The 12,404-nt window shown below is 44.9% G+C and overlaps 1 protein-coding gene across 1 annotated transcript in view; it reads right to left on the bottom strand.

The window, feature by feature from the left end:
• The window catches only part of ZNRF3 (zinc and ring finger 3), a 133,439-nt gene extending 121,257 nt beyond the window's left edge, over window positions 1-12,182 (bottom strand). The window contains exon 1 of the mRNA XM_090292115.1: window positions 11,892-12,182. Coding sequence (XP_090148241.1) covers window positions 11,892-12,182 — 291 coding nt within the window. The remainder of the gene's footprint in view (window positions 1-11,891) is intronic.
• Between the last annotated feature and the right edge of the window lie 222 nt (window positions 12,183-12,404).

Here is a 12,404-nt window from a genome sequence, read left to right as displayed (position 1 = left end):
TTCCCCAAAAGTACCAGTTTTCTAAGTGACACCAAAATATTATTCATATTTTAAAAATACACTCCCTAAAAGTCTACAGTCACATTGGAATGTTCTCTGCTCCAGGATTCTTCGAACAATGTACCCAGGCAGTCCCATGCTAGGCCTGGAGGAGTCAGATGGTGTCGTCTCCTAGTCCCACCTCTTTTTCCCAGAACTCCCTCCTGGAGAGCAGGGGCAAGGTGACATTACTTGGAGTCTGGTCCATCTCAACTATTGAGAATAGCCCTAGGACACACCCATGTCTGAAATCTGTTTGTGAATTATTTCTACAATCACAGAAAGTTCTGCCTCAGAAGCCAAGTCTTTTTCTGGCCTCATGAACATCCCCACCACTATCCTATCCCAAATTATTTTGATCTAGACGAATTTCAATTCAGTAAATATTTAAGAGTTATATTGCTAAGCAGCAGGGGGACGAGTAAGATACAATCCTCATCTCCTGGGAGCTGTGACCTTGAGGGGGAAAGAGAACATTAATGAACGAGTACCTACAATACGGAACCTAAGACTGGGTGAGAAGTGAAAAATGGAGGGCTTTGATTTGAAGGAGCACACCAGCAGAACTTAGCAATCAATGCTTGATGGGAAGGACTGGAAGTGCGAGAGTTGGGAGAAAAGAAGAGTTGAAGGCAAAGATGGGGGTCAGGAAAGTGAAGATATAGAAATGTAATTATAACACTGAAGGGTAATCCGAAACAAAGGGCACAGAGGGAGGAGAGCCCAGGACCCATTCAAGAAATGAGGGCAAAAACACACTGGACCCAGACCCAAGTCCCAAAGGCAACAGAGAGAAGAGAGGCTGGAGAAAAAGCTCAGGTCACTCTGTACTCAGCTTGGTAGTTAAACCATGGGACGGCACTGAAAGATCTGGACCAAAGGAGTGAGGAGATCAGAGGTTATTTTAAAAAGATGAGTGGTGGGGAGGGGAGGAATTGATGGGAGGGAAGAGAATGTGAAGCAGGGAGACTCTTGGCAGCACCTAGCATGAAGAAGTAAGGTCAAAAAGGAAAGCAAATCAAGCATCATCTTGAATCTTGAGCACACCAGTTCCCTCTGACTTGGCCAGAAGCTACCTTGATTTAAATTCTGAAATGGCTTTGCAAGTCAAGCTTGGAACATTCTTCACATGCCATTAGCTGCCTGCTTTACCACCACCTCCAAGGCTGAGGCACTTTCTGAAAAGATGCCAAGTCTCCAGGTAACCAGCAATACTTCCAAAAATCGCATAAAGGTGCTGAACACACGATGTCGAATGCATTTAAGTAAAAGTGTCCAATTAGGTCCCAAGAAAAGCATTCTATATCAAGTGTGGGACAAGCTCTGGCAACCGGGATAACCTGTACAGCAGATGGCCTCCTGAGGAGGAATCCAGGGAAGGGGCTCCTAGCTGAGAGCATAAAACAAGATAATACAAGTGGAAGTGCTCTAGGGACCCTCAAGCACCAGGTACATGGAGGGTTTTCTGGAACTCAACCATCAAATGTAGGATGCCATGCTAGCAAGACGAGCACCTGAAAGTGCTAAGACTCAAGTTCTAATCTCAGCTCCTCTTGTGTCCAAAGGCCTAAGGCCCTTGCTCACAGCTCCCTCACTTAAAAGGAGAGCTGAGCCACAGCATTTTCAGGGTGTCTGTCAGTTCAAACAGTAACTAGTAGTCAAAAGAAACCAAGGAGCAAAAAGACAGAAGGGACAAGGGTCTTAATGAAGACGCAGGCCAAATGGCTCCGAGACTTGAGCCTTCAAGAAGAACAAGTGTAAAAAGAGCACTCTGGTCACATCAGGGCCAGTCTGGCCTTCCCCAGTAGCATAACTTGAGGCTTATGGGGTCCCCTGAAGTGTTATAATGCCACTACTAGGCATCAGACACACTGGATGGTTGAGATCTTTCAGAGATAGAAAGGTGGCAAACCCCAGTGCCTACAAGGGGCAGACACTGGTAAATGCAGTTACCAGGGAGTCAAGTACACTGAAGCGATGCGATAGGGATTTGTGAACTGGAGGGCCCATGTCCCGTCTGAAGGGAACAGCTGCAACTTTAGTGCGGCAAGCCAGGCTATGCCCATGCAGGAATGTGGACCCAACATTGCCAAACTTTTAATTTTTCAAGAGGAGCCAAAGCCCCAGATTTTTGTGTAATATTTCTAGATTTGTAAGAGGGAGCAAACAAAATATCATGAAGTCATTTTCAGCCAGGGACCTGCTGTTAAAATGTAGCCCTGATAGTCTGATAGACGGCTCTACTTGCGTCTCTGCCTCCCACGGACTAACGGCATCACTGAATTGAGGGGAGAGATTTATACTGTCTTTCCAAAACCAGCCTGTTCACAAGCAGACAGTCTGCCTATGGGGAAGAGGCAGGGCAGAAAACAGGGAGTGCAGAAGCACCCTCCTGGGCCACAGTCTGCTGCCCAGCAGTGTGCCGACCACACAGTGGTCCCTTCGGTGAAGTCTTCTCTAGGCCTCCGAGCACGGCCATCTGCCTGGACAGCCACCGTGTCCCCAGAACACAACGGCAGCTTACTGCTCATGAACTGTGCTCAGACACACCTACAAGGGAGGTTCCAGATATCACACCAGGTACCTTCCCTTTGATGTGGACATTAGTAATGAGAGGAAAAAAGCCAGTATTTAGTATTCACTAAATGACTATAATATATATATACACACTCATATCTATAAAGTTGTTTTTTGGTTCTGGGGTTTTTTGTTTTTTTTTTAGAAACACATATGACCCACTGTGAGCAGGGGTACAATGGAAAAATGTATGCCAGCCTGGTAGGGGAATATAAATTTAGAACCACTTTTCTGAACACCTAGCTGACAAAAGGTAGTAAGAAACATTAAAAATGTTTATACCAACCCTGGCTGCTGTGGCACAGTGGATTGAGCGTCGGCCTCGAACCAAGTGTCGCTGGTTCGATTCCCAGTCAGGGCACATGACTAGGTTGCACGTCAGGTCCCCAGTTGGGGGCGCGAGAGAGAGGCAACCACACAGTGATGTTTCTCTCCCTCTCTTTCTCCTTTGCCCTCTCTCTAAAAATAAATAAATAAACAAACAAGCTAACAAACAAATATTTTTAAAAAATGGTTTATACCGACTGACCCAGTGATTCTAATTCTAGAACTTTATCCTATGAAAATTATCAAGAGATAGAAAAAGGATATTCCTCACAGCATTACTTATAATAATGTAAAACAAACATGTTACACAGACACTAAAACTGTTTCAGAGCATTAAATAACAGGAAGATACTCAAGGTAGATGAAGGGTTAAAAATATCATGTTATGTTTTTACCAGTTTTCTTTAAAATCCCTCCCAGCTCAAGAGAAAAAAAATGTTACACCAAAACACGAAAAGTTAACAGAGGTTACCTGTAGGTTGTAGGATTGATTTTTTTTATACTTTTCTGTATTTTCCAATAAGCATGTATTATTTTTATAATTAAAGCATAAGTTTTAGCCCCAACTGATGTGGCTCAGTTGGTTGGGTGTTGCTCCACAAAGCAAAAGATTGCTGGTTTGATTCCCAGTCAGGGCACATGCATCAGGGCATATGCCTGCATTACAGGTTTCATTATAGGTTCAGTCCCTGGTCAGGGCACGTACAAGAGGCAACTGATCAATGTTTCTCTCCTTCTCTTTCTCCCTTCCTTCCTTTCTCTCTAAAAATAAATAAAATATTTTACAAAAATTAAAAATAAATAAAATGTAAGTTATAGGTGATTTTCTCTAAAGGAAGCCATTGGCTCCAATTAGAAGTAATGTAAAATGAATCTATTCTAATACTTCTGCCTAATCTTACCAGAATACACCCAGTTCTCAGGTAAGCATGTCAGTAAGTTTTGGCTTCAGGTGACCCAAGTTCAATCCCAGCTCTGTGGCCTTGCTAAGCTTACTTAGACTCTCAGCCTCGGCTTCCTCTGGGGCAAATTCAACTGCCCATATTTGTACGGAAGAAATCACAGAAATAACATCTGAAAAACACACATCATGGTTGCATAAAAATTTTATCATGGGTGCATAAGAGCTATGTTTCTTCTCTCAACTGTACCCACAGTAGGAACTCAATAAATGTCTGCTGATGAGTTACTGTACTCAAGTTTAAGTAAAAACTCATGTTTTAATCAAATTCTTTCACAACTGGATGGGACCTTATACACAACTAATTGACTATGACCCCCACTCTTTTGTTTTAAAAATGCAACAGCTTCTACACTAGGAGACTGGAAGTTCCCATTCGAACATACTTTTTCACATCAAATTTCTAGGATGATCAAAGTTTGTCACACTGAATCCACTCTACACATTGAGTTTCTAAACAACCACATCACACTGGCTACTGGGGAGAGCACGGGAGTAATACTGTCTTACAACACATCTTAAGGGTAATAAAAATAAAATGCTCTTCTCCTTGAACCACAGTGGGCCAGCTGACCTCATTCTCTGTACACTACCATGAGTCAACAGAGCCGCCAAAAGTCATGTTTTAAAACATCTCATTCAAGCTACAAATGGAAGAACCTCTACTCTTTTACCTCCTCCCTATACCATCTGACAGATACAAAGGCAAGTCTCCACAAAGGGGTTATGGGCTTTAACCTCAAAGGTAGGTAAAAATGAGCTGGAAGAGGCCAGAAAGCACAAATCCTGGTACTGTGTCATGAAAGACAAGTTTCTTCAGAATGGGTTGCCCAGGCCTAAACTTAGCACCCCGGGCCAGGTGCTCCCCAGTATCCTATGAAAGTGGCCTACCAGACAGCACTGTGGTTCACATGCCGTCCGCCCCTGCACTCAGCTGCCTGCGGCCAGGGACAGTGTCTTACTCATCCCCACCTGCTGCCTCGCCTCGCACAGCGTCTGGCAGACAGAAGGCAGCACTGAACGTCTGCCTGCTAGAGGAATGCAGCACCCATAATACATTTTAACAGCCAGGAGGATGAAATGAGCAGGGAGAATCCACAGCTTTAGGTTCTTAACAACCTTTTAAATCAAATAGGGAGCGTACAGCCTATGTGAAGAAAGGTGATGAACACAAGATGTGACCTTTCTGGAGAAAGCCATGCAGAATCCAAAATGGCTCTTAACAAGTCAGCCACAACAAGGTGGTATGTCTCACACCAGAAAGTCTTTTAAATGCCAGGACACTACAGCCGTTCCAACTTTCCAAATAGCAAAAAATAAAAAGGAAGTGCCATCGAGTGACAGCTGGATACTCCAAGTCACTGGTCCCTCTTTCCAAACTTACCAGATTGGCTCTTCATAGAAAAAAACAAGTTAGAATGAGACTTCTGTGATTAAAAAAAGAAAAAGAAGAAGAAGAAGAAGAAGAAGGAATAGGGAAGGAAGGAAGGAAAAAAGAAGGAAGGAAAGAAGGAAGGAAAGAAGGAAATAAATCTCTGTAAGGGTAGTTTTCTCAGTTCAAGTTACAGACTCAATTCTTGGTCAATCAGTCTGGGTTTATACTACACTACTCTAAATTCCACCATTAATTCCTATATTCTCATTTGAAAGAGAAGAAAGTGCCAAGGGAAGCACTCTTATAAAAACAGAAATGGCTTAGAATCAGTCATATCGGGATTTGAATCTCAGTCCTACTTCCAATTTAGTCAGTGACTTGGACAAGTAACTACCTTTGCAAGCTTGGTTTCGTCAACCTGGGTCATGCCATCTACCTCACAGGTTAAATGTGGACAAAGCAATATGACTATCTAACCAATATGCTGTACACCTGAAACCAATACAAAATAATATTGAATGTAAACTGTAATTGAAAAAATTAAAAATTAAAAAAAGAATTGTGAACAAAGCATTGTACCCAGTGTATGGCATATAGGAAGCACTTGATTCCTAGTAGCTATTTTTAAATGTCTGATAGAGAGGAAAACAGAGCAACTCAAAATCTAAATTGGAGGAGAAAAGAACTGCTTAAACTCAATGTGCAATTTAACAAGAACTGGCTTTCCCCAATTATACACCTGATCATAAAGCACACTTTGGCAGCTGCTCTCTCTGGTACGCTCAACCGAGGTGCAGCTGAAATGACAGAAAGGCTCCAAAGCCTAGCAGTCAGGAAACCCAAATATTAATCCAGGTTTATCTCTACCTTGCCACGTGGCCCTGGGCAAGGCGCTTTACTTCTTTGGACCTCTGTCTCCTCAACTAACACATTAAAGGGCTGAACCTGTTTTTTCTGATTATTATTTAAATGTCACTTTTGTCATGAACTATAAATCCATTCTACAGACTTGAGGAAACAGCATCAAGAAGCAAAGTGTTCCCATGACATATATTCAAGTTAATAATGATTCTGAATACCAAGTCTTTCAAAGTTACTCCCAGGGACACTAGGGCTTGGCCATGAACTACTCTACTCTTCATGTTATGTCCATCCATAATAGCTGTCCACATTAAAGCCTTGTCAATATTCAGTATTTTATCAAACAAAGACCATCATCAGACCTTTATAATGCCAAGTGTTGTGCCCCTGAATTCACACACACACAGATCACTCTCACACAGTTTTGCATAATACCAGTGACCGTACCAGAACCAGAGAGAGGTCCATTCTTTCCATCTAATCAAGCAAGTTTCTGGAAATAACAACCAAATAAAAAGAGAGCCCCAGAATTTATTAACAAAAACAAATGAAATTGTTCTCATCAATTAATCCAAGCCCATCACGATACACTGCCTGCCTGATGTCAACTCTAAATCCATCGTTCATTCACTAAATATCAAGTGTCTGATAAGTAGCAGGCACTGGGGGCCCGGGGTAAACCCAGGGATGGACAAAACCAAACAGATGCAAACCCATAGAGCCCAGGTCCACAGGAAAGGTGTGAGAAGTTGCTCTTCAGGCACTGCAACACTGACAGATGCTCCATTTCATTTTTCAATGAATGGTGAAAGGGAACACATTTACACACTGCTCTCCCACATTCTGCATTCGGGTTGCTGCCTCCTTGTACTTCACCATCTAACTGCAAAATATTCTTTGAATGAATATTTTCTCATTTCTCCCAAAGATGATGCATTTAACTAGTACCAGACAGAAGCACAGGAGGGAAGTTAATCCATTATGGACAATGGATGTCTTGGGGACTAAGGGCTCAATTCTGTGAGGAAACCAGGTTGGGAAGGATTATCATTTATCCACACACATCTGTCTTTATAAGAGAGAGTGAACTCCAGAAGACCACAGCATTACAGTGTCTGGTATAGACTAGCGCTTCGGTAAACATCTGTCAAATAAATATGCTCAATGGAGGCATGCAAACCTGTAGACTTCTCTACAACTCCTGCCAGCCTCAGCTGACATCACTCCACTCAGATTTTTACTAATGGACTATTTGATGACAGGTACTAGATTAGTGCCTCCTTTTTTCCTCTTGGGGAAGAAAGGCATCACAGAACCCTCCAAGAGGCAAAACTGTCTATCTTCTAAGGAAAATAAAAGTACACATACACAAGACTGTATGCATTATTTCAGGGTTTCACATGCCATCACTTGCAGTCTGTGACCCTCAAGTTAAGAACCTCTATACTAAACTATTAAAAAGTTAGACTTGAATTAATGCCAAAATCCTAACCAGCCAAATCTATTTATTTGGCAAAAATAAGAACAAAGGAGCCATACAGACCTGAGTTTTAATCCAGGTTTTATCATTTGCCAGCTGTGTAAGAATGGAAAAGTCAAATTGCCTTTCCCAGCCTCAGTTTCCTTGTCTGTAAAATGGGTTAACAGTGGTTGCTAATTCCATGTTAATGTCATGATGAGACCAGCAAACATGTGGCAAGCTTGGCATAGTGCCCCATACACAATAAATGCTCACAAATGAAAGTCACCACTTTCCCTTTAGTCTACAGACTCCACACTTACCTCCCGCTCCCATCTTCATCTCCATTAAGAACTCTATTAGTAAATCCCATGAGATCTCAGGGGAAAAGAAAGAAAATAAGAGCCCTTAAGATCACAAAACACAGTCCTAATATTTTCAAATGTTTGATTTTAACCTATGAAAGCCCTTCTGACAGGATAGTCAGCAATCCCTTTCTGCATAAACCCAGATCAGTTGTCAACACACAATTGTCCTATTAGGCCAAGTCGATTTTTAAAGGCAAGCCTATTAACTTAAAATGGAGATGAAAAGAATGTGTTTGATCCAATGCTAAATTGCAGAAACACACTGACAAGGAAATAAGGCAGAGGAATTAGTTTCCTAAAATTATTCTCTGTGATACCCTTAGTTAACACTGGATATTTAAGGACCTCATTCAGCCTTTCTAACACACCACCCAGCTCTCCTCCCAACCCTCATAGCTAAAGGCACCATATTAGTTCTTCATGTTTTTCAGCTCTTCTCTGCTTCCAAAACCATTCAACACTTAACCTAGCACCCAGCTCTCCTCCCCACCCTCATACTAAAGGCACCATATTAGTTCTTAATGTTTTTCAGCTCTTCTCTGCTTCCAAAACCATTCAACACTTAACCTAGGATCCAGAAAGACGGATTTTAAAGTTAGACAAAATCTATCATTCAGATTCCTTCTAAAATGAATTTCTCAAGCATTTCTAAATATTTGAGTTCAAACAGAAAAAAAAAAAAGCAAGGATTTCCACTTTAAAACAATCTTTTATCTCTAGTGATGCAAATTTTCTTTGTTTAACAAATCCACAATTGTTACCCTAGCCAGGGTTTAATCGGGCCTTTATTTAATATCACCAACCATGTGAGTTGCACAGCCAAGTCTGAAAGTTTCAGATAATAATCTCATTAATAGCAACAAATTGGTTCAAAGATGAAATATGTATCAATATGTCTAAGAACCCTGTAAAGCTCCACACTTCAGAACTACAGGAAAAGTGTAATTAATTCCTCCAGCATTCACACTGTATGCCTGACACTCTTATAAGCAAATGGGCTTTGATGTTGCTTGAAAAGGATAATAAAAGTAATTAACAGCATTTCATATCCACACATTGTTTTCAGAACTTTCACAGATGATGTCAAAGGGGGAAAAAAAAGTTCTCTGTTCTAACAGAGCACACTGTGACCTTGGGAAAGTTATTTAAGCCTAAAATGCACACGAAGAGAACCAAGAATCCTGTGACTAATCCCAAGGTTTGAATTACTCTCTCTCAAACACACACTTCTTAACCAGGCCTCCCCCTACCCTAAACCATGCAAATGACTGAACAGGTACTCTGTAAGTATCTGGGCAACCCAGGCTATGATAAGATATCTACTGTATAAACATAAACACACACACACACACACCCCTTCATTGCATGTAACAGGGAGGGAAACAAATCAGTAATACAAACCAATTTCCTATCTTAGAATTCTTAAGAGAGAGACTCCCAAACTAGTTTTTTTTCTCCCCTCAACCATGAACAGTGCTACTGAACCCCACTGGAAATAGTAAAAGCAATGTTATAGTGCTACAATTTAGGTTAATTGTAGAAAATGAACTCTGCTCTGAAGACCAGAAAGTATTCGATAGCAAATCCTGCAGAGGTTTTTAAAAGATAATAAAAAATAAAAGGAGATTTGAAAAGTTCACCCAGGGCACCTAGAAAATGTGATTAATCTGAAGGTGAACACCAATTTGTTTCTTCTGCATTCTCATTTCTCATGAAAAAGGTTACATTCCCTCTAAGCAGTCCTAAAAAACATTCGCTTTCCTTACAAAAACCTTTTTCAGGGCTGACAGGGCCCACATTAGTTCCTTAAATTGGGTAGTGTATTCGAAGAACTAATAAAAGCATGCCAGCCTCCGCACACACAGCCCTGAAAGCCACACTGCACTCCTTCTGCGCATAGAGGCTCGGCGAGTAAGCCCCCACAATAAACTTATTAAAGATATAGACTAAAGAACACCAAGAAATGACTATTCAAACAGCTCAGATAAACTCACTAATACTACTGCAGTTATAAGGGAATTAAGGACACCTATTAGTGATTGCTTAACAGGTAAACTTATTAAATGCCATTTAAGTCATTTTTCTTTAGTTAGCAATTGTTAACTTACTTTGGGGGGGGGAGGCTAGGCTAATGGACTACAAAAGAGTTAGATAAGCACTTCAAAAAGTTTCAAAAGAGAATGGATTCCTTCTGCCAAAGTCACACATTATCTCTCTACTCACAAGGATAAAATAGTTACAAATGGTGTGTTTAAACTGCTAATTTTGTATTAAATGGTGAACCCAAGATTATCTCCAAAGCACAGCACTACTCATAATGGCTAGCTTGCCAAACTACCACGGAGAAAGAGCACAAGTTAAAAAACACTGCAGATAAAAATCGCAAACTTCAAAAGTCTTCTTCAAAAAGTGGAGTGCCACGTTAAAACACCTTTTCTCTTGGGAGGCCATAAATCAAACATTTCTAAAGCCATCAGGGCACAGTGGAATCCTCAAAGAGAAACAAGAAGTCACAAATAGTAAGCCCTAAGATTCAAACTCCTCTTCAAGGCTGCGGACTGAAATGTGTAGGGATCTTCAGCCGAGCATCAGCAGTCTCTAAAGCTTATAAACTAAAGACCATAATTATAATATTATTAAAGAAGAATGTCCAAAAGCCTTTTACGTATGTAGCCACAGGACTCAAACGACATGTGTTTCCCCTCCTATTTACCCCGCAGAAGTTTAAGATGGGAATAAGAGCACGGTAAGGCAATGCTGCTAATGAATCGTCCAGCAGAGGTGCCTCCCCAGCTTTGTAAAGACACACCTCTAAGGAGCCAACCTGCTCAGCTCTCTGTCCTCTCCACGCGGAGCTTTCAGTCTGCACCAGGCGACAGGAAAGGAAGAGGCTGCTCTGCCGTCTTTCCATACAGCCCCCCTCTCTTCCTTCACAACTCATCCAACGGTAAAGCGCACAAGGCCCAAAGCTTGGGCCCTGCTGCCATCCCCATCACCCGAAAAGGTTCAAAAAACAAGCCCTTTCCGATCGCCCCATCCGAGGCATGCATATTAACCACCATAAGCGCGCTGACCACCCACCAGCAAGTTGATAAAATCAGAGCCAGGGAAGCAGGAAGGCATCCCTTTACCCAGCTCACCGTCCGCGGGGGCCGGAGCTCAGCTGGAAGCTCTCCCTCGCCAGCTTGCTCTGAAACACAGACCTCTTTCCCGAGGAGCAAGGTGAGGCCCTGTCCGTGAGCGACCCTGTCTCCCTATTCCCAGGCCCTCCTGAGAAGCTTGGCCCTGCAGCGGGCAGGCAGTCGCCCTGCCACCGTCAGTAATCGGAGGCACGCAGGGAGGGCTGCGTGCCCCGGCCAGCCCAGGGCACTCCTCCTCGGCCAGCTCCCCTTGCCCCCCTGCCTGCCGTTGCCCGTCCGGAGCCCTGCAGAAGGATCGACCCCCAGGTGAGGCAGCCGGCAGGCTCCAGGGAAGAACCTGATTGCACAGCCCCTCGGACGAAGCGGGCTGCTCCCCAAACGAACGTGCATGGATGGAAAGCAAAGCCTGCTACCTGAAACAAGCCACCCCATCCTTCATCACTCATCTTTCCAAAGTTGGCATTCAACAGGTAGTTCCCGGGACTTCCACCTGAGGCAAACCAGAATGCCCACGCCGCCCAAGGGGGCCGCCCCACTCTGGGTGTCCAGACCCGAGGGTCTCCTCACCGCCACCAGACTCGCAGGAGGCCGAGCCTCCACGTGCGCTTGCCCCCAGCTTTGGCGCTCCAGAGGCCGCGTCCCGCCCGCCCTCCCACAAGGGAGGGATGCCGCCGGCCTCCTCGCCGCCCCTCCCGCCCGCCAGCCCGCGGCGGGGTCGGCGGGCGCAGCCCCCGGAGCCATCTTGTGGCGACGGCGGCGCGGGGCCCGAGCGGCGGGCAGCTACCTGCACGATCTCGCCCTCCGCGCTGAGCGTGGCTCCAGCCCGCGAGAAGCGGCCCGTGAGGCCGGTGGTGTAGGTGGTGTAGTCGCCGCTCGGGCTCGACTCGAACAGCACCACCTCCACGAACGCCGTCTCCTTGGCCCGCGCCGCGCCGGGCCCCGCGGCCGCCAGCAGCAGCCCGAGCAGCAGCGGCAGCGGCGGCGGCGGCGGCAGGCGGTGGCCGCGGGGGCCGCGGGGGCGGCGGCGGCGGCGGCGGCCCGGGGCCCCTGGGCGTCCGCCCGAGCGTGGCCTCATGGTCCTGCGGCGGGAGGGCGCGGAGGGCGGGCGCGGCCGGGCATAGTCGCGGGCCGGCGGCGGACCGAGTGCAGGCGGACGCCTCACAGCCCCATCGCAGCGGCAACGGCGGCAGCAGCAGCAGCGGCAGCAGCGGCTTTGTGGGTCGCAGGCTCGGCTCGGCTCCCCCAGCCGTCGCGCCGCGGCCCTTTCATCTGCTCCACGTGAGGGGTTATCCCCGCC

This window comes from Furipterus horrens, unplaced genomic scaffold, assembly GCF_987537825.1.
Source record: "Furipterus horrens unplaced genomic scaffold, mFurHor1.1.pri manual_scaffold_11, whole genome shotgun sequence".
Taxonomy (NCBI): Eukaryota; Metazoa; Chordata; class Mammalia; order Chiroptera; family Furipteridae; genus Furipterus; species Furipterus horrens.
Note: the sequence above shows the minus strand (reverse complement) of the source record. Positions and strands in the feature narration are given on the sequence as shown.